The following is a 23329-nucleotide window of genomic DNA, read 5'->3' as shown; positions in this document are numbered from 1 at the left end:
TGTTCCACTGTTTTGTAGCGGTGTCTGAAAAACGAAGTGCAGATGATCCAGTCCATTTAAACAATCCCACAATGCACCGCAGTAAGTAGTGTACAACCATTGCAGCTAGTGTATACACCTGGCTGTGTGTGAGTCGCAAGTGTCTCTAGTGAACACTTCTGATCAGATCTGGTGACAGTGTGAAGAGCTCCACTCACATTTATCAGCGTCTCTGCGGTTAGACAGAAATGAGCTGAGAGCTGTTGTTGGTGTGACACTGAGCTCCAACAGCTGCTCTCATTTGTGTAATGATGCGGTCACTCAGATCAGGTCCGTCTGGATCGTATCTGGTGAACATTGGGCAGATTCCATTGACATTTTTCAGTAACGTGGCCCAGTGTGAACAGATGATCCGATTTTACTTTCCTGTATAAAAAAGCATGTCAGCATATACCTTAACTTACATTTTACTTTTGGTTACTCTTTTCCCCATTACGGTACAAGCTCGGACGCTTTCATTGACTCACAGTGAGAGGAGGCTGCTGGTTTGGGGAACTCAAGCCTCGCATATCCTCCATCTTTACTTCCTTGTGTAAATCCCACCAGCTTGTCGACGCTTGGCATAGTTGTGTATAGAAACAAAAAAATGTTACGTTTACACCCATTTTAAACACGGCTCTGAATGTGGTCTGAATAACCTGATCATAATCCGATCTCAACATGTTTGTACCTGTTAATGCACAGTGTATGTGCAAGGGTGCAGGTGTGCACAGGTGTGGGGTGGGGTGCAGGTGTACGTGTGTGTGTGAAAACATCTGTAAAACTTTACTGTTGACTCAATTTCTGAATGTCTGAAATCAGAGAATCATCTCTTGGCTGGATCTGAACTGGATCTGAAGCGACTCTTTTTGGAACTGACTCTTGGCTGAAATGTGAGCTGTTAGGCTGAACGAGGCGAGTCAGAGTGATGTGGATCAAAAAGGAGAAATCCAGCCCTGAATATTGTGAAAGAACCAGACTGGATGATGTCACCTCAGTGGAATGTTCCTCAGTGGAATGTTCCAGCCTGTACAATCTACTCTTCAAAAAAGGATCACTGCCTGTTTACTGTGCATGATGTTACATGTTGTAGAGTTTAGGGCTGTAACAGCAATGAGTTTCGAAACATTCTGATAATGTTACTGCTATAAAGCATTATGATACAGCAGAGAGATATCAGGAGAAACATTATTATAACATTCAGCACCTTCTAGATCATCTACAATGAACATAGTGTTGTTATTATTGGCTCTTTATCTTCATATTCCAAACCTTACATTCTGAGCTGTTTTATCTGCATGTAAACACAGTCACTAAAGCAGCTTTTTATCATATGAGAAATATCACTAAAGTTCAGCCTTTTCAATCCCAGAGCAAAGCAGAGAAACTTGTCACTGGATCTGTTCAGCAGAGTTGATCACTGTAATGGTCCCCTTACTGGAGAAAACAATCCATCCTCTACAACTCGTACAGAACACAGCAGCACAGAAAACTTCTGGTTTTTGAAGCTCTAAATGACCTCAAAGCTCTTCAATTTCTGCCTCTTTATGATCTTAGATCTGCAGATACTGATCTTCTGCAAATGCCTTTTGTAAAATGTGGCAAACATGGAAAAACTCTTTCTGTTATTCTGCTTCTCAACTGTGGAGCTCAGCTCCCCTTTTATTATACAGTCATGCTCAGAGCTCATTTTTAATAAAACACAGCTCTTCATTAAAACTCTACATCTCTGTGTTCTATCTTCTTCTACTCAAGTGCCATCTAGTTGCTCCAACACCTTGTGAACGTATAGACAGTGTTCCTCCAGAATGTCCTGTCTTCTGTTTGAGTCTTTGTTATTCTGAATGGCTGGTTCATGATTCCTCTGATCGCCGTTCATCTTCTTTCTCTTTTACCTCCAGCTGTTCAGAGCGTCACTGTCTTTTCCAATGAGTCGATTCTGCTCAGATTGTTTGGTGATCTGCACTTTGAGTGAGAGTTGAAACTTATTTTTTTATAATCTTCTTATCAATGATTCTGATTGATGATCCAGTCAGGAGGACTGAGTACCTGGTACAGGTGTACTGGGGTAAAGCTCGAGCAGAACCATGAGCAGGTGGCCAGGCCTGAGGAACTGTTCACTGTAAATATCAGTGCTGTGAAGGTGAAGGAGACCACTTGTGCTTTCTCTCAGTGTATAGCTGCTACGCCTCTCTGAGTGTTTTGAGTGACCTGTACTGACCGCTTTAAAAACTGATTCAAAAATATTCCACAAAGTACAGTACTGTTTATTTGCTGAGAAACGTGTTAATATTTGAATAAACAAAATTTATAGAACATGAATTAATAATGATTATATATGTATAAATAATAAACAGTGATGTTCTGGATGTTGGTGTGTGTGTTGACCCATCTCCAAGCCTCTCCTCCTCGAGGAAGTCCAGTATTATATGTAGTTAAAAAGCAGCTCCTGGTTTGACCAATCAGTGCTCAGTAAATTGAGCTCATGATGTAATTGATGATATTAACGAGTCTCTGTGGCGGCTGTGAAGGTGTCCTTGAAAAATATGGACCCGAGAAATTCTTGTTACTGTTTATTGTTTTTCTGTTTATTTGAATTATGAATACGACTTTATTCTGATGTATATTGTGATAAACTCCCTGCTGAGGTCACTGTTTAAAACTCAATTTCTTGGCCAAAATAAAAGAAATGTTAGCATGACGACGACATGACTTCAGCACAGGTTCATTCAGCTCAGTATAGAGAACAAAGACCAAAATCTGAGCGAGTAAAGCTGCGCCACCTGTGTTTGGACCTACTTTTAATTCATATTAGTGCTGTGCAATATGATGATGTTTTATCGTTATTGTGGTGTTATATCATAAAGTGCTTTTCTGAGCATATGGTGGATATTCATAGTTGTGCTTTATTATTCAGGAACAGTGAGCAGCTTTGAAAGGCATCATTCCCACTGATTGTCTTTATATCTGATAAGTTAATGATTCAACACATTACACAGCAGCACAGAGGCTCTGTGGGTTAAAACTCCCAGGCCGCGGTTTGCCGTCATCTGAGCTTCAGGCTCACGATTTGCTTATTAGCCCAGCAGCTCTTCTGTAGATTTGTTTATGAATGTGCTGTATCTGGTTTGTTTGAGCTGTAAAACATTTTTACAGACGAGTGGCAGTGACGTCACGGTCAGCGTTTCTTCAGGAGTGTTGAACATCAGTATTCAGTAAAGCAGAACTGAGGGTTCTAATCCGTCTGTTCTATCTCTGTTTTAGAGAGACGCGTTCCAGACTGAAAGGTTCTGAGATACGGAGACTGAAATTCTTCATTAAAGCTGTTTCAGGCCCAGAGCACTGTTGATTGTTTTGCTGACAGTAATGTGCGTAAATGTGTGCAGCAGGTCGACCGCCAGCCTCGCCGCTCAGAGGAGCCCAGAATAGGGCTTCTTGTATCTCTGCGCGGTCATGTGACCTGGCGCCAGCCTGCAGCGGACTGTTTGTTCATTGTTGCTCTTCGGCTGTTATTTAACCCCCGTTCCTCTCTGTACACTGAGATGATTCTTTATTGTTTCTTCAGACATTTCCCACCATTTTAATCTATAATGTTCAGTTTATTATTGACAGAGTTTTATTGTGCTGGCTGAGCTGCTGTTACAGTGGTGGTGAGTAAACAGCTGTTTTCACAGTTTTCACTGCTCTTTGCTTTATTTGGAGTGAGAACTGTAGTTGATGTGTCGTGCTAGTGAATGTGGTGACGATGATGATGGTGATGATGTCCTCTTAATGTGAGCTGTGCCTGTTTATGGTCAGTGTTTGTAGTTTAACTCTGTAAAGTTCTCTTTCCTGGACACCTTGGAGAGTTTAAACAGCCCAAATTCTACATTTATCTTGGATTTTGTTTCCTCCTGAGCTCCACTAACTTTTATGATATGTCATCATTTATTTCTAAATGATCATTTTCTAACCTAATGAGCATATCAGAGTTAAATGGGCTGTTTCTTTGCGATTGGATAAACCACTGTTGACCGAACCCGTAAATGGGCTGCGTCAGCAACAGAGAATAGCACTGATACCATTCAGTGACATGCGTATGTGCATCACTTTGAAATTGTTTTATTGTTTTGGTTTTGAAATAAACTGTAAACGCTGTTACATTTCATAACCTGACATTCACTCAACAGTCATACAGTCCAGTTATTATTATTATTGTTATTATTGTTATAGTTATTATTATTAGGTGGGCAGGCAGACGCTGTGACTGATACACCGTCTGAAAGTGTTCGTTTCGCTGATAACACAAAGATAACACACTGTACGGACAGTGCAGATCCTGCTCCGCTAGTTCCTTTAGCTGAATGAGTGAGTAAGGAATGTTTCGGTGATCTCTGAGCTTCAGCCTGAGTTGATGTTGGTTAGGGAGTGAGCGTCACAGCGCGGTCACTCTCTCTCTGTACTGTGCTGATGCTTTCTCTGCCATTGCCTGTGGAGCATGACTGTAATATTTACTGAACACCATCAGAGCTTTCTCACCTGTCTCACCTCCACCGCCATTCAGTGCTGCTTCCTGCAGCGGTGAGGTCACATGACTCAGCAGAATGAAAGGTCACAGAACTTGTTTTTGTTTGTTGTGATGTGTCTGAGATTGTCTGATAGTGTCTGATTACATACGTAAGGGAAATGACGAATCACACAAATTATGGTCTATTGGGAGGGTGTGTGTTTGGGAGGTGGTCAGCGAGGCGTTTTAACCCAGACTCCTTTTAGAATGAAGCGCAATACAGGACAGCCAATCAGAACTGCTTATTTACATATATGTTGTGGAGGCAGATGTCCGATTATATTTCAGCACTGCCAAACCTGCGTGTAATTACAGAAGCTGGACAGATCACGCAGTAATACAGCGTCAGAGGTCAGAGGCACTTGATGACTGATTGTACTGTTTCTAAGGAAATGATGATTTGGGTGTGGGATCCTGAACTTCACACCATTTCATTGTATGTTCTCAAACAGAGGAAACAGACAGACAGCAGGCAGTGCAGGATGAAGATTGAAGGTCCTACATATACCTACCACATGTACATGAAAGACAGACAACCAGCTCTGAAAATATTAAAGGCTGCTTTTGCTTTCTCTGTGTAGACAGACAGAGGACAGGTCAGACAGACAGAGGACAGGGCAGACAGACAGGGGACAGGGCAGACAGGCAGAGGACAGGTCAGACAGACAGGGGACAGGTCAGACAGACAGAGGACAGGTCAGACAGACAGGGGACAGGTCAGACAGACAGAGGACAGGCTCCTGTTTTGCTGTGGTGGCTTCCATTATGCTTTTCTTCGCTTCTTTAAGCAATACTTCTGTGAAAGTCACTTGCCCCCTTGTTGCCCCAAATTCAGTGGATCAGACGTGTTCAGTGTCTGAGGTTTGTGCGTCTAATGTAGCTGATGAGTAATGAAGCTTCGTGCTAACTGCTAAATCATTTCACACTCACCTCACACGTGTTAGCGAACTTGACTTCCTGTCCACCAGCTTCTTATTCAATTTTTTTGTTCCACCTTAAATGGTGCAGCACTTCCACTCTGTACCTGAGACTATGTTCACATTACAAGCCTTGTTGCTTCATTTTGATGTTGTGCTCAGATCCAGTTGTTTATTGATTATTATTATTATTAATTTTATTGTTGCGCTGGTGAGGTAACAGTTACAGTCAAGTTTAAATATAAAACAAATGTTCAGGATAAATTGGGATTCTCTGAGATGTGAAAGAAAGAACAAAACAGACAAAACAAACAAATCCAGAAACAAAAAAAAACAGGAGGATATTAATAAATAACAGTAATAGCCAATAACTCAGAATCAGATTTATTGGCAAAGTATGTTGATACAAGAAATTTGGTTCCAGCCGTTGGTGTCTCTATAGTATTATACGAAATATATACACAATGTGCATGTAATACACAGACAATATATACTATACTCTAACACAGTATACAGTATACACGCAATGTGCAGATTATATATGGGCGATAATATACAGCAACATACAGAACATATAGGGTCAAACAATATACTGTTTGCTGATGGTGTAACAACTGGAGTGTTCATGATGTATGTTGGTGAAATTGTGGTGTAAAAATGGTCTGGAAGTGAAGCAGAGGGGGGTTGGTTGCCAGTGGTGTGATGGGAGCTGGAGTGATTAGGGGGTGAGAATTTGTCCCATTTCAGACATTCAGTAGAGGCCATTCAGGTCATCAGCCAGGTGTTTGAGGGCCTTGCCCCAATGATGCTGGGTCGTTGGCTTGGTCTTTTCAGTGTAGCCCTGTCTCCACTTCTGTAGGCATCAGCCCTTACTTTGTGAACCACACCTTTTTATTGTTGTGGAGAAGGTCTTATTGACACACATTTCTTTGCAAAACCTGATGTAAGATGGCAGAGTCAGTCTGTTCATTCAGGTTGTCAGTTGTGATTTCAAAAACACTCCGGTACAGAACAGTCCTGCAGTTCTTGCTTTGCCTTCAGTGTTTCGTCACTGTTTTTACTGCAGTCTTCACAAATCTTATTTCTGTGTGTAGGTTGGAATAAGGTGAACCAAGCAGTCATTAGAGTTCCCAGAGCAGCCCAGGGGACAGAGCGATATGTGTCTTTAAGAAGTGTAGCAGTGGTCCAGTGTGTTGTTATCCCTGGTGGGACAACTAACGTGCTGCATATATTATGGTTGCTCGTGGTTTAATTTAGCTCTGTTCAAGTCCTTAATGATTATGAAAAGGGAGTCTGTATATTTTTTTGTTCCAAGCCGGTCATCTGCTCAGTCAGGGTTTGCAGTGTGTCATTCAGGCTAACACGGGCTGGGATGTAAATGCTGGCCAGGATGATGGAGGAAAACTCCAGCGGTGAATAAAATAACTTTCAGTTTATAAACAGTGTTTATAGTCTAATGCAGCCTCAAGCTGACCATGCAGCAGATATAATTTAGTGCATCTTCTAAACTGTGTTTTAAGAATTTCTTGGCTTACAGAAAATATTTCCTTCCAAAGGCTTTGAGCCCCAAACAGAATGAAAAACAGTGTCATTTTGTGACTGACATGTAAATTATATCTGGTCAGATCTGCCTGCAAACCTCTTCTGGTGTTGGACACATGATTCATCTTAAAATTCAGTTCTCACTGATGGAGGTGCATGTAAGATACAGATATGAACAACAGAAAACCAGTCATGTTGGCTAAACCTCTTCTGGGTCTCTTTCCAAAACACTCATTAGATTAAGGAGGACAAATATTCACTAGACATCATAGCATAAATCTCTGAAATTAAACCCTAGTCACAGTAGGTGTGATCTCTCTAAAGTGATGGTTCACATTTGTGTAGGTAAGACTGTCAGTTTCTGATCTAGGAGCATGTATGAAAGTGGCTGAGAGCTGATTTGAAAAGATCAGATGTGTGTTCACACTACTCTGAAAAAATCTGATCTGTGTCACTTTAACCCATAAAATCAGAGTTGTGCCACTCAGTGGTGAACAGTAGCTAAGTACATGCAATTTGTTACTGTAGTGAAGTAGTTTTTTCATTTATCTGTAATTTACTGAAGTATTTTCATTGTGGGCGACTTTTTACTTTCACTCCACTACATTATGCAAAATCTGTTGTTCCTTTTTGCTTATGCGTATATAAGAACACAACATGTCAAAACGAAAGAAGCGCAAAGCCAGAGCACCAATCAGGGCCCAGCGGTCACTTTGTTTAGAGCTGGTTTTGACCTGTTGGTCATACCGACCCAGTGCAGCACGCGGTTCAACGTCAGCGCAGCAGCGTAAAACTTTGGGAGAGTCTGTTCAACATAAATGATGAACTAACCTAACTTTGTGTAAATAGAGCACAATATATATGGAGTCAAATTAGGGTCTTTAATGGTGACGAGAAAAAAAATATATCGCAAATATAAGATTAGCATTTTGCATTTTACGTTCCTGTTTTGTTTTTGCAATACTTTCTCCCTTTTGCGTTTCTTTCTTTTGTTTGCGCGTCTCGCGTTTTACGTTCCTCATTTTTTTTTGCGCTTCTCTCTTTTCTTTGCTCCGGTTTTATCCTCTGTATGGGGGCGGGGAAAGAGGCGTGGCCAAGAGCGAAAGGCGCGCCGTGAACGTTCCGCGTCATCAGTTGGAGCCACCGTCACACAGCGCGGTAATTCGGTTTACTGGTATCATGGCAGACGGTCGCCCAGCTGGACCACAGCTATATACACTGATATATATACAGGTATATACACTGATATATATACAGGTATATACACTGATATATATATACAGGTATATACACTGATATATATACAGGTATATACACTGATATATATATACAGGTATATACACTGATATATATACAGCTATATACACTGATATATATACAGGTATATACACTGATATATATACAGGTATATACAAGCTGAGGGACCTAATGAGGACAAGTTGTAAGCCTTCTGTGCCGAACCATGTCTAGGTAGAAAGTGGTAAATCTGCACGTTCTGGTGTCTCCTTCTGCATCACACACACACACACACACACACACACACACACACACACACACACTTGGCAGTAGGTCATCAGGATTGGAGCTGAAAACTACTGGTCTACTGAATCAGGCCAGTGGTTCCCAATCCTGGTCCTGGAGTACTCCTGTCTTGCACATGTTGGTGTTTTGTCAGCACCCGAACTAATAAGATGGTCATGAAGCCTTTACTGTGTTCAAGTGTGTGTGTGTGTGATGCAGAAGGAGACACCAGAACGTGCAGATTTACCACTTTCTACCTAGACATGGTTCGGAGCAAAGAAAAGAGAGAAGCGCAAAAAAAAACGAGGAACGTAAAACGCGAGGCGCGCAAACAAAAGAAAGAAACGCAAAAGGGAGAAAGTATTGCAAAAAAAAGCAGCAACATAAAATGCAAAATGCTAATCTTATATTTGCAATATATTTTTTTTCTCGTCACCATTAAAGACCCTAATTTGACTCCATAAATATAGAAATATGTCCACATATGCAGTCGAGACTGACGCGAGAAGAGAAACAGAAGGGAAAGAGAAGAGAAACAGAAGGGAGAAGAGAAACAGAAGAGAAAGAGAAGGGAAAGAGAAGAGAAACAGAAGGGAGAAGAGAAACAGAAGAGAAACAGAAGAGAAAGAGAAGGGAAAGAGAAGAGAAACAGAACGGAAACAGAAGAGAAAGAGAAGAGAAAGAGATGAGAAAGAGAAGGGAAAGAGAAGGGAAACAGAAGAGAAAGAGAAGAGAAACAGAAGAGAAACAGAAGAGAAAGAGAAGGGAAACAGAAGAGAAACAGAAGAGAAACAGAAGGGAAACAGAAGGGAAAGAGAAGGGAAACAGAAGAGAAAGAGAAGAGAAACAGAAGGGAGAAGAGAAACAGAAGAGAAACAGAAGAGAAAGAGAAGGGAAAGAGAAGAGAAACAGAACGGAAACAGAAGAGAAAGAGAAGAGAAAGAGATGAGAAAGAGAAGGGAAAGAGAAGGGAAACAGAAGAGAAAGAGAAGAGAAACAGAAGAGAAACAGAAGAGAAAGAGAAGGGAAACAGAAGAGAAACAGAAGAGAAACAGAAGGGAAACAGAAGGGAAAGAGAAGGGAAAGAGAAGGGAAACAGAAGAGAAAGAGAAGGGAAAGAGAAGAGAAAGAGAAGAGAAAGGGAAGGGAAAGAGAACAGAAAGGGAAGGGAAAGAGAAGGGAAACAGAAGAGAAACAGAAGAGAAAGAGAAGGGAAAGAGAAGAGAAAGAGAAGGGAAAGAGAAGGGAAATTGAAGGGAAAGAGAAGAGAAACAGAAGAGAAACAGAAGAGAAAGAGAAGGGAAAGAGAAGAGAAAGAGAAGAGAAAGAGAAGAGAAACAGAAGAGAAAGAGAAGAGAAAGGGAAGGGAAAGAGAAGGGAAACAGAAGGGAAAGAGAAGGGAAACAGAAGAGAAAGAGAAGGGAAAGAGAAGAGAAACAGAAGAGAAACAGAAGAGAAAGAGAAGAGAAAGAGAAGGGAAAGAGAAGGGAAGGAGAAGAGAAACAGAAGAGAAACAGAAGAGAAAGAGAAGAGAAAGGGAAGGGAAAGAGAAGGGAAACAGAAGGGAAAGAGAAGGGAAACAGAAGAGAAAGAGAAGGGAAAGAGAAGAGAAACAGAAGAGAAACAGAAGGGAAAGAGAAGAGAAACAGAAGGGAAAGAGAAGGGAAAGAGAAGAGAAACAGAAGGGAAACAGAAGAGAAACAGAAGAGAAAGAGAAGGGAAACAGAAGGGAAACAGAAGGGAAAGAGAAGGGAAACAGAAGAGAAAGAGAAGGGAAAGAGAAGGGAAAGAGAAGGGAAAGAGAAGAGAAAGAGAAGGGAAAGAGAAGAGAAAGAGAAGAGAAAGAGAAGGGAAAGAGAAGGGAAAGAGAAGAGAAACAGAAGAGAAACAGAAGGGAAAGAGAAGAGAAAGAGAAGGGAAACAGAAGGGAAAGAGAAGGGAAACAGAAGAGAAAGAGAAGGGAAAGAGAAGAGAAAGAGAAGAGAAAGGGAAGGGAAAGAGAAGAGAAAGGGAAGGGAAAGAGAAGGGAAACGGAAGAGAAACAGAAGGGAAACAGAAGGGAAACAGAAGAGAAAGAGAAGAGAAAGAGAAGAGAAAGGGAAGGGAAAGAGAAGAGAAAGGGAAGGGAAAGAGAAGGGAAACAGAAGAGAAAGAGAAGGGAAAGAGAAGAGAAAGAGAAGGGAAAGAGAAGAGAAACAGAAGAGAAAGAGAAGGGAAAGAGAAGAGAAAGGGAAGGGAAAGAGAAGGGAAACAGAAGGGAAAGAGAAGGGAAACAGAAGAGAAAGAGAAGGGAAAGAGAAGGGAAAGAGAAGGGAAAGAGAAGAGAAAGAGAAGGGAAAGAGAAGAGAAACAGAAGAGAAACAGAAGGGAAAGAGAAGGGAAACAGAAGGGAAAGAGAAGGGAAACAGAAGAGAAAGAGAAGGGAAAGAGAAGAGAAAGAGAAGAGAAAGGGAAGGGAAAGAGAAGAGAAAGGGAAGGGAAAGAGAAGGGAAACAGAAGGGAAACAGAAGGGAAAGAGAAGGGAAACAGAAGAGAAAGAGAAGGGAAAGAGAAGAGAAAGAGAAGAGAAAGGGAAGGGAAAGAGAAGAGAAAGGGAAGGGAAAGAGAAGGGAAACAGAAGAGAAAGAGAAGGGAAAGAGAAGAGAAAGAGAAGGGAAAGAGAAGAGAAACAGAAGAGAAAGAAGGGAAATTGAAGGGAAAGAGAAGAGAAACAGAAGAGAAACAGAAGAGAAACAGAAGGGAAAGAGAAGAGAAACAGAAGGGAAACAGAAGAGAAAGAGAAGAGAAAGAGAAGGGAAAGAGAAGAGAAACAGAAGAGAAACAGAAGAGAAAGAGAAGAGAAAGAGAAGGGAAACAGAAGAGAAACAGAAGGGAAACAGAAGAGAAACAGAAGGGAAAGAGAAGAGAAACAGAAGGGAAACAGAAGAGAAAGAGAAGAGAAAGAGAAGAGAAACAGAAGGGAAAGAGAAGGGAAAGAGAAGAGAAACAGAAGGGAAACAGAAGAGAAACAGAAGAGAAACAGAAGGGAAACAGAAGAGAAACAGAAGAGAAACAGAAGGGAAAGAGAAGAGAAACAGAAGAGAAACAGAAGGGAAAGAGAAGGGAAAGAGAAGAGAAACAGAAGGGAAAGAGAAGAGAAACAGAAGAGAAACAGAACGGAAACAGAAGAGAAAGAGAAGAGAAAGAGAAGGGAAACAGAAGAGAAACAGAAGGGAAAGAGAAGAGAAACAGAAGGGAAACAGAAGGGAAACAGAAGAGAAAGAGAAGAGAAAGAGAAGAGAAACAGAAGAGAAAGAGAAGAGAAAGAGAAGAGAAACAGAAGAGAAAGAGAAGAGAAAGAGAAGAGAAACAGAAGGGAAACAGAAGAGAAACAGAAGGGAAACAGAAGGGAAACAGAAGAGAAAGAGAAGAGAAAGAGAAGAGAAAGAGAAGAGAAACAGAAGGGAAAGAGAAGGGAAAGAGAAGAGAAAGAGAAGAGAAAGAGAAGAGAAACAGAAGGGAAAGAGAAGGGAAAGAGAAGAGAAACAGAAGTTACAAAGTTAATAAAAGCAAATAAAGGAAAATAATATTTAACAAAGCTAAGCTACAGCATAGGCTGAAAAGACCTGATGTGTCTTCTATAGATGTTTATAGATCATTTATAAATGAAGTTTTTATCTTAAGTGCTCTTGCTCGGTGGGTTTTAGTGAACAGGCCAGTTTTCTCTTCACCATTCAGACTGTTTTGTTTGTTTTTACAGGACTGAGGAGAGAGGGGGATGCCTGAGGGATCTCACGGTGCGGCCCGCGACGTCCCGATGGGCGAAGGTGAGACCGTCTCTAAAGCTTTGCTGTGAATACTGAACACTGTCATTATTTCACAGGATATTCCACTTTAGTGTACTAAAACAGTCATGTGACAAGACTAAAATCAACCTACATTATTTTTACTAAATTCATTCACTTTTATTACATGAATGTGATGATTACATGATGGCTCTTAATGTTAGGGTTGTAAGAAATGTGCTGTGAGTTCTGTGTCCTGATCCAATACTGTGTTCTGATCCGTTACTTTTTTGGATTTTTGGATTGTATTGTTGTAGATGGTTTATAAGCTGCACTGTTAGTTTTATAATGACTGTAATAAACAGCACTGAATGATGATCAATCATGTCTCATAATATCTAATGAGTTTAATAAAGTCAATATCAGTGGATTACCACTTTCAAGGTTTAAATTGTTTAATAAAAGATTTTTGTTTGACTTCTTTTTTAATTATTTGAAAGAACATTTTCTGCAAGTTCATTTCATTACAGGTAATTTTGGTGAAGCAGGAAAAATGTTTCTGTTTATGTTTATTATCTATATAGTCTGATGCAGCAGAGCAGATCTGAATATTCAGAATTTAGTTTAATAAAGAGGCGTCAGGAAATTACGGCAGATATCAAGTTAATAATAATATTTTGGACATAAAGTGAACTTGGAAATGTAAAGATTTAAAATATCTGAATAAGGTCAATGTTTGTGCACGAGAACCAGCACATTAATAATTAGTCATTGATAATTAAACAGAGCTCTGATACAGTACAGTAAAGTGTTTGCTTGCTTTTCCTCAGTAAACCGTTGTGGTGCTGATTAAAAACATTTTTATGAGCATCTGTAGAGAAAGAGAGAAACGAAAGAGCATCAGACAGGAGAATCGCAGGTCAGTCGAAGTTCTCTAAATTCATAGTGAGTTTGTTTATTTTATTGGTTAGTGTCCCGCGGTCTAATGAGGGCGAAGTACTTCTATGTGAATTTTACACTCTGAAAGAAAACTGTATAAACATTACATCGTCGCAGGCTGGAGGAGCTGGAGTGGTCACTGTGGAGACAACCAGGTTAATGATGAGCTAGCGAAATCCCACTAACCTGCTGCTGCTGCTGCTGACCGGGTCCGTTATTGCTGCTCTGAGTGTTTCAGTAAATAAAATGTATTTAAATGGTGTTTTATTAAAAACAGGAGCACGTCTAGTTTTAAAGGGTGGTGCTGTTTTGTTTATGCCTGTATTATTGTTTAGTGCAGTGGCGTTGTAACGGAACCAGGGGCGCTGCAGCAGGTCAGTGCAGTTTGACCTCAGGTCTCCATGGTAACAATTCCCTGTGTACTAGCATGTTGTGAGGAGAGACGGCGGTCTGTCTCTAAAGCTGATAACTGGATTAACTAGATTAGAACCTCTTTAACCTGAGACTGAGAGAGGGGGGCGGAGCCCAGTGTCTCTCTCTCTCTCTCTCTCTCTCTCTCTCTCTCTCTCTCTCTCTCTGTCTCTCTCTCTCTCTCTCTCTCTCTCTCTCTCTCTGTCTCTCTCTCTCTCTCTCGCTCTCTCGCTCTGATTGGATGAGTGTTTGTGTCTTTGCAGGAGAAAGTAGTGAGAACAGCAGTGCTGATTATTCTCTTTATTTGGTTTATTTAGTTTCTCAGTTTAATTATTTTCAGTGCCGAATTGAAACGTTTAGTAATTTGTTGTTTTTGTTGTTATTGTTATTGTTGTTATATTTTGTTAGAGGAGTTAAACAGTCAGGATTGAGTCCTTATCGAGTCGAGTTCAGCTGGACTTTGCAAGGAAATCTTTCATTAAAAAGAAGAAGAAAACCCATGAAGGTACAGAAAGCTGCATTGTTCAGTATTATTCTGTATAAACTTAATCAGAGACTTCATTATATTTTTTAGTATAAATTATAAAGTTTTGATCCATTTTTATTTAATGTCAAACTGTACTCACATTCACTGACCTCTGATCAGTTGATTTTCACCATTAATTAACCGTCAATAACTTTTACATTTTATCCTTTAATGACCGATTTGAACTGTGTTAAAATGGTTTCATTTCAGTTTATAGTGCAGAATTAATCCGTTTTAAATTATGTAATCAGAAATGCTGAATGGGGTTGATTAGTTTCTGTATTGATGGAACTCAGATTATTGATAAAGTGCTGATCTCAGATCTGTTCTTATCACCAAAGTTACTGTAAATACTTTAAACAGGAATCTGATTCCAGATCAGCTGTCTGAGAACTTCATCAGTACTAGCCCTGATATCAGGCTGACTTTGATTATTTATATTATTCTCCATTGTAATTGGTCAGTGTTTGTGGTCAGTCAGACATGCAGTCAATGGTGAGTTCAGTCAGATGTCCGATCAGTGCTGTGTTCAGTATAGTGTTCAGTCAGGTCTGTGGTCAGTATTGTGGTCAGCCAGGCCTGCAGTCAGTGTTGTGGTCAATATTGTAGTCAGTATATATTATATTATTATATTAATATTGCAGTCAGTTTTGGGGTCAGTCAAGCCTGCGGTCAGCCGTGCGTTCAGTGTTTGGTTTCTTAGATGCATCGCAATGCAGACATGGACAATTCTGATTTGCTTCACAAATGTTAAAAATCGATTTTCTAAATATGAATTAATAACGGAAGGTTGATGGAAAGTAAAGTGCAGAAATGCAGCATCTGGACAGTCGCGTACACTACATTAAAAGCTAGTGCAGGGGTCACAACCCAAACGTTAATAAGGGTCATTTTGGCTTTTCAACAAAAATGAAACCACCTTGGGAGCCACAACATTTTGAGTCAGTTTTACCATCTTGGCTGTAGGTGTCTCAGTACGTGCTAATGTCCTAGTGCAAGCTAAAACTGTAATGAATGAAACGAACAAAAACGCAGACTTACTTTGCTCAACTTTAAGCTTTAGCTCAAAGTTGAGCATCACCAGCTGGAAACTTTCCCACAAAAGTAGAACAGTTTCTCGCAAATGTCTCTCAATGTTCTACTTTTTAGCTACGAGGCTGAAGTCAGTTTCTCGTTGGAGATTAAATGTATCAGGAAACCAGCTGGAGTGATTATAAATGCATAGAAGTCTATATTCATCTCCAAATTATTAATGTTCATCTAGCAGTTATAGGCTGTATTCATGAATATTCATGTAATTAATTAAGATCATTCATTGTTAAAACTGTGTTTGAACGATCCGTAGAGCTTTATTTCACTGCAGAGGAGGATTATTTTATTTTTATCTAGAAATCTAATATTGATGTGGAGCCGAATGCGGCCAGTAAAAGAAGCGCAGGTTGCCGACCCCTGAGCTAGTGAATGGAAACACTTTGGCTGCTGTGGAGTAGAGGGGAAAACCATATTACATGTTTACATCCATTTTCCACAGTTGTATTTGCTGCCAACCGGAGGACCGTCGAGCAAATGATGTCAAAACGTCCACCCAACTCAGCAAGGATGAAGCGAACTACAAACTATCGCAACTTTTATTGCCAAGGATTTGCATCCGTACTTGTTTGAGAACCAGGGCTTTCGCGCTATGGCGAGATACGTCCATCTCAAAGATATTTTACTTACACAACCCCTCACTCTCTACAATGAAACTAAAACCAAAGTTATGAAATCACTGAAGAAAACGAGTAGATTAGCTCTAACCCGCTGCCACAGGATCTTATTTTACTGTAACAGCATATTTTATCACAGATGAGTGGCAGCCAGTGTCTCGTGTGCTCCAAACAAGAGCAGTGAAGGAGAGCCTTCCAGTTCACCTGCCACATCACTTCCATTTGAGTTATAAATAAAACATACTGGAAGTAAATTCATTACAGATCATTACAAATACTGAGCTTTGAAAGCTCCAAGTTGTCACACAATGAGAAAAATAAATAATCATTTTATAATCGCATCGCAGCCTTCTGAATCATAATCAAATCAAATCGTGAGCTGGCTAGAGATTCCCACCCCTAGTCAGGTGTGTGGTAAATGTTGTGGTCAGTATTGTGGTCAGTCAGGCCTGTGGTTGGTGTTGCGGTCAGTGAGGCTTGTGGTCAGTGTTGGGGTCAGTCATACATGCATTCATTGTTGTGGTTAGTCATATTTGCGGTCATTGGTGTGGTCAGTCAGATGCATGGTCAGTGGTGTGGTCAGTCAGATGTGCAGTCAGTATTGTGGCTAATCAGACGTTCGGTCAGAATTGTGGTCAGTCAGGCCTGTAGTCAGTGTCGTGGTCAGTCAGATGTGAAGTCAGTGTTGTAGCTCTCTGTGAGAGTTTAATAAGAACTCTGCATGTCTAGTTTAAAGTGGTTTTGGTCTGTACGGTGTTGTGCTGTGGTCATTCTGTTCTGTTGGAGTTTTCCTCTATGCGGTCACTCTGTTCTGCTCTCACTGCTGTAAGAATTAGAGCTGGACAATGTGGTGATATAGATCATTTAAAGTGCTAAATTCTTCAGTGTGAATACAGAGTGGACAAAATGACAAAGTTTTTGTTATTCTTTCCATTTGCAGTGCATTCTGGGATGCACTATATCAGTCAGATGGAAGTCTCTGAAATTTTGTGGTGCGTTAGGGAACCTAACTAATTATACAAACCCAACTCCAAAAAGGTTGGGACAGTGGAAACTGTAGGAATTGTGATGGAAACTGTAGGAATTGTGATGGAAACTGTAGGAATTGTGGTATATGTGATATATTAGTAACTGAATATGAGGAGTTGAAGCTCTCTGTGTTTTAACTCTCAGTGGAACTGAGTCAGTTTTGTCAGGAGGCGCTGAGTCCTGGATACAGAACCTCGCACTGTAACATGGCTGTGTTCATACTGGGGGTCCTTGGGGGGGGGGGGGGCTTGTTGGGTAGTCAAGGTTTATTTCCAAAAGCAGTGCATATCAGTATAATCCCACCTGACCTGCGCAGAGAAGAACATTATGGGATGTTTCCTTCTCACTGTGCCACTGTTGTTAAACTCCTCAGTGGGGATTACAGCAGTCAGTTGTGTTTATTGTTAGGATTAGAAAAGAAGAGGTGAGTCTTAAAGGAATATTTGACTATATTGACTATACTGTCTATTAGAGGAGTGGAAATTTGTAGATGAAGAATGATGTAATGCTTAACTCTGAGTGAGTCAGTCTGCTCAGGGAGTTGCAGTAACTAGAGTACAGTTTAACAGATATCAGTGCTTTAATAGTAATAATACTTTTTATTTTATTAATAAACACAGTGGTGTGCTGTAACGGCTACTCTTTTTTCACAACTGTCTCAGTTTGTCATTTAGCCATATTATTATTATTATTATTATTATTATTAGTAGTAGTAGTAGTAGTAGGATTAATAATAATAATAATAATAATAAGAAGAAGAATTGTTTATTTCTGTATTGGTGACTCAGATTTAAAGAATGGTTCACTGGTTAGCATTAAGATAGCTGTTGCCTTCCCTTTGTTGTTTGCATCATTAGCATATTTGGTAGAACTGTTGAGTTGAGTGTCAAATGGTTGTCAGCGCCAGTGGATGGTCCAAAATGTCTTATAGTTCAATACAGTTATAATAAAGGCAGTACTAGTGATGCTGTTCAGCTACATGAACACCAACAGAACATCATTCTGCAAAAGAGAAGCCCCCTAACACACACACAGCCCCCCACCCCAGTTGTAGTTGTTTGATGTCTGATTGTTTTGTTTCCTTTTGAAGAACTTTTATCTATTATGAATTTTTCATTCCACCTTAAAATAGCATCTTAAACCATGTAACTCCTGCACCATTTAAGGAGGAACAGATCATTCATGAAGGACGACGACTTTAGCGCCGTTTTAGCTGAACGCACGTGATTAGGCTAATGCTGGTGGCTATGCTAGTATGCTTCTGTTTCTTGTTAGCTATGTTAGCGTCTTAGTGCCCGTGCTAAAGCTACAGAAACAAACTTCAGACACCAGATAAATATCTAATCTCTGCTGGAGGCAGTGACCTTCCAGCCTCGCCTGCTCACTGCTGACCGTCGCTGAAGTCACCAACAGAGAGCGACCCTCAGCTTCAAACACATTGCTCAGAGAAAAGGTCAGCTGACCTGTAGGGGTTATAGTTCAGAGAGATGAGCGGCGAGTGTAGTAAAGAACAAAAGTCTGATTAGAAGTTCAGTTAAGTGCAGATCAGACATCACAATTAATTCATCTCCATTATTTTATTTAAAATGTAGATTCAGTGAATATACAGTAAAATCACTATTTTACACTAAAACAATCACAAAAAACACTGAAAGTAGGAATAAACATTAAAACCAGAGTTGCCAACTTAAGGATTTACGTCACATCATGAACACGAAAAGACGAGCGCACATACACTTTCAGCCTACAGCAGTTTAGCCCCACCCATTCAGCCTACAGCAGTTTAGCTCCACCCATTCAGCCTACAGCAGTTTAGCTCTGCCCAGTTACATTATAGTGGACCGCAGTGGAAAACATGAAATGCAAGTAAAATGTAGGGTATTTGCCCTTTAACTCAGTCATTAAGACTAAACTTACCTGTCTGACATTCATGTCCGTGTCTCAGTTTTACTGCTCTGTAGAACACACACACGCACACACACACACACACACGCACACGCACACACACACGCACACACACACGTGTGCCTCGCCTGAGGGAGGCGTTCTCCTTCTGAACACGTGGTTCTCGGCGAAAAGGTAGAATGTCTGCAGCTGTTTCTAACAGCTGAACGAGCATAATGGTTCCAGATGTTTCTCAGCTCAAAGGTCCTCCAGCAGGAGAGCCAAACTCCTGAGGACTCTAAGGATGGTGTGGAGTTTCTGAGGCTGCAGTAGTTTGTCAGAGGGAGTTATGGGTGTTGTGGAGCGGAGGGTGCAGCAGGTCTGGGGTTCGGTTCTCCAGCCGGAGCTGAAGGTCTCTCAGCTCAGGAGGGTTTGGGTGGAGAGGAGGCTGTTTAATCGCAGTCTGTCCCGCTGGTTTGGTGAGTTTGTTCTGATGTTGATGGATCATTTTAGTGTTCAGTCTTACATGCAGAGGGTTTCATTCAGACTAAGCAGAGCTCAACAGCAGCCCTCCGGACGTAAGATTGAACACTCCGGTTTAGGGTCATTTTGTGCTCTGCTTTGCTTGTTTGAAGTGTTGGAACTCGCTCTTCTAACAGTTGCTGAGATTGTTGTATATTAAGTGCTGTTAAACTAAATGAGTTCACAGCTCATCAGTGTTGGTGTTTAGAGTTTAGAGCTGGTCAAATTGAACCATCAGCAACAGCCTGATATTTACACACAGAAGAGTTTTCATTTATAGACTCTGTTCAAATATAATAGAATGAATTATCATTTCACTGTTATTATTATTATTAGTAGTATTATTAGTATTATTATTGTTTGAACATATGAATCTGTTCTCCAGCTGTCTGTTAATGGTGTTGGGGTGAAAGTCCACTTTTTTGAAGTCCACTGTTTGAATATGTTTACTTTTAAAATGCTCCAATGGAGGAGGAGGAGGAGGAGGAGCAGGAGGAGGAGGAGGATGTAGACCTATTTCCTGCTGTTCACCCTCAGCATTCTTTTATGAGTCACAGCCCAGACCTGCTGACCTCTGCATGACTTCCTGCTTTGCCCGGCCCTCCTCCTCATAGCGTCTCTTCCACCTGAACTCAACAGGCTGACTTGTGTAACACCTGTGATCCCATTACTGCAGTGTTTTAGTTAAAAGATTGAGGAGCCCATATACACAATACCATTTCCTTGAGGTCTGTGTTAGTTATGTAAATGAGCTCTGTTCTGATTGGCTATCCTGTTTTGTGCCTTATTCAAAAAGCAGTCTGGGCTCACAACACTTGTGTGAGTGGGTGGAGCCAAACTGTAGGCTTAATGGGTGGGACTGTATGAACTGGAGAATTTTTTTTCTTTTTTATGATATGGGCCTTTGAATAGACTCTCAACACTGCAGACTTTAACAGCACTGACTGTGTTACTGTGTTTTCATATATGTTTTGTTTTTTTTTGTGGCAGATGTTACTGAGTTTAACCTGAAACGTGGCACTTTTACATGAAGCTAAACTCTGAAGGTTATTTTTAATGGCTTATATTTTTGTCAGGTTCAGTTCTGTTCAGGTTTACTCGAAAACTGTCTCTCAGCTGTCCGGATGGTATGTGAACATAATTTATATTAAGTCTGATGTGATTCCAAATTCTCAGTGATTACACTTGGCACAGATTTTTAATTAGTGGTTGGTTAGTGTAGTGATTAACACCTCTGCCTTCTACACTGTAGACCTGGGTAACCACCCTACACTAAACCAATAAGAGTCCTTGGGCAAGACTCCTAACACCACCTTCGCCTACCTGTGTAAAAATGATCAAACTGTAAGTCGCTCTGGATGTAAGAGCATCAGCCAAATGCCATAAATGTAATTAGTTTATTATTAATTCATGAATTGAAAGGTTTAGCATCAGGCTGATCCAGATAGCTGTGAATATTAACGGGGACGATTGGATTGGCTGGATGATCATTCTGAAAGTGCTTTATTGATGAGTAGATGATCTGATGGTGATGGAATGAAGAAATGGTGGAGTCACAGATGAATCAAGCAGGACTGTTTATCACTGGAGTAAAAAGTTTATTCTTTATTGCTCATGTTTTCTTGTTCTGAGCAATCAGTCCTAAACAGTGTGAACACACTTACAGTGCGTTTATACTTGTCGTTGATCCCTCGATCCGGATCAAAGCAGAAGGTAACAAATTGTTGCGTTTTAGTTCTGGTCTCGGTGTCATTAGTGTTCTCACCGACACACAACATTGAACCAAAAAATCTAATCAAAAGTCGTACAAGTAAGTAAAAGGTCACAGCTGATTGGGTAGATTTTATGATGCATAGAAACTGTGATAACGTCAACAGAACTTTCTGAATCTGTTCTGTCTGGAGTCACTAGGTTAATTCACGTTGTGTGATATTAGATCAATAATCTGCAAGACTCCCTGCATTGCTGCAGTTATGACACAGAGCCGAGTGAAATCCCTGTAACAGCCTCGAGTGTCTCACTGCTTTTACAGAACAGAGAAACCTCAGCGCATTATAATTTATGTGCAGTCAAATGTGCGGATTTTATGAGCTTCAAACATTGTTTTCCAAATTCACACTCATTTTATAATCACCAATTCAGAATTGATGAAGAGACGATAAAACACACTCTTATCAAAAATCAACATTAGAAACTCGTCTTCTCCAAAGAAGCAGAGGAGATAGTTTGCTCTGTTGTCAGGCTGTTTAGACGTCTTTCCACACTTCAGATGAAACACACCAGAGTCATTTTTGAAGTTAATTGGGACCCCCCTGCTCGCCCTGCTCAGGAGGTCTCTGTCTGCTTATTTGATGCTGCAGAGTTCAGATGTCGGCGTTTACACTCACTCTAACAAACCACATTATTGCTGATAATGTACATCTTGCAGTACTGTTTGTATTGTTCATATTCAGCTGCTGTAAAAATAGTTCCTCAATTTGAGACGAGTCTCCATAAAATACATTTTTCGAAAGGAATTGCTGAAATTCTGCCTCATATTACTATCCATCCATCCATTTTCTAAGCCGCTTCTCCGTCAGGGTCGCGGGGGTGCTGGAGCCTATCCCAGCAGTCTTCGGGCGGAAGGCAGGATACACCCTGGATGGGCCGCCAGTCCATCGCAGGGCAGACATATTACTATATTAATGTTATAAAAGTACAATATTTAAAGCAAAAGCTGCCCTACAGTGTCCTGATCTAATGCTCTAGCATCAAGCTAACGTAAGCCATAATATACCAATAAGCTGCGATACCATTTGATACATTACGATACGCGGTATTATAACATCACTACATTCATTTACTCTGTGTTTTTAAATCAAATCACTGAATCATTTCTTAATAATCATAATCAAATCGGATCATTGTGAGCCCAGATTTAAACTTCTGTTAATTGTATCTTGTTTATGTTTTTGATGTACTTAATGTTAGAATCATTGTGTTATTAATTATCTAACTAATTTGATTAGTTGTAAACAGAAAATTTGTTTCCCCTGCAGAATCTCCTCGATTGTCCACTGCTTCGGTCAGCAGCAGTGACCGAGCGTCCACAGCTACACTCTCCGACTGCTCCGATTTCCCTGAAGGTGTGAGACCCGTGAGCGTGGTGTCCACCGTCTCATCCGGATCCGGCTCGTCGCGGGACGATATCGCCCCGGCCGGCACCGCGCTGTCCACTGAGGATGACCTGGAGCTGGACCTGCATCCTTCAGCAGAGAGCAGCAAGACGCAGGACGCTAAACCGGGACGCTGTGTCCAGAAAAATAACGGTGACGGCGCGGTGAACAGTCTGATCCCCTTTGCCTCTCAAACTATGGCCCCCAACCCCCAGCTCACATACCTGGACCGTGTCGTCATGGAGATCATTGAGACGGAGAGGATGTATGTGAGAGACCTGCGCAGCATTGTGGAGGTGAAAACTCACCACACTGGCTTGAAGCGACAGTTCACTGAAAATGTCTTTGATTTCTGTTAATAATATTTAATAATAAAATGTGAACAGTCTCCATCCAGAAATAATCTGATACAAAGGCGTGTGAACTGACCAGGAGTGACCGGTCTTTGAACGAGCTGCATACACTGATTACATCACTACCAGAGTGTTACTGGCACAGCTTTACCTGTTAACCAGGTGTGGAGGATAATCTGATGTCAGTAAATGTGCACTCGCTGTCCTAATTCAATTATAGCCCCCCCAACAGAGCTGAAACCAAGTTAATCTCTTTATTCCATTAGTGTTCACATCAGCTGAGGGATGGAGTTATTTTACTTTAGTACTTTAATTGTAACTGTTCTGTATGAGCTGCACTTCTTCCCTGAGTTTGTTATTAGAGAATCAGTGTAGATCAGGAGTCAAACTCATTTTAGTTCACAGGCCACACTACAAGCTACAACAAGAAGCACAGTTCTGACATTTCTACAGCAAAATTAAGGTCTCAAAAAAGCTAGGAGCAGATAATAATAAT

General features: G+C 40.8%; 1 protein-coding gene across 5 annotated transcripts in view; it reads left to right on the top strand.

The window, feature by feature from the left end:
* Window positions 1-23329, top strand: part of LOC108411504 (pleckstrin homology domain-containing family G member 3) — a 48600-nt gene that overhangs the window by 1952 nt on the left and 23319 nt on the right. The window contains exons 1-3 of one of the 5 annotated variants that reach the window (XM_037537922.1): window positions 3529-3668; window positions 12284-12350; window positions 22364-22776. In XM_037537922.1, the coding sequence (XP_037393819.1) occupies window positions 12302-12350; window positions 22364-22776 (462 nt within the window). In that variant the 5' untranslated portion in view covers window positions 3529-3668; window positions 12284-12301. Of the gene's footprint in view, window positions 1-3528; window positions 3669-12283; window positions 12351-19012; window positions 19283-22363; window positions 22777-23329 lie in introns of those variants that run through there. The other 4 variants (XM_037537921.1, XM_037537920.1, XM_037537923.1 and 1 more) reach the window with 4 other exon arrangements.

This window comes from Pygocentrus nattereri, chromosome 4 (assembly GCF_015220715.1).
Source record: "Pygocentrus nattereri isolate fPygNat1 chromosome 4, fPygNat1.pri, whole genome shotgun sequence".
Lineage (NCBI taxonomy): Eukaryota > Metazoa > Chordata > Actinopteri > Characiformes > Serrasalmidae > Pygocentrus > Pygocentrus nattereri.
Note: the sequence above shows the minus strand (reverse complement) of the source record. Positions and strands in the feature narration are given on the sequence as shown.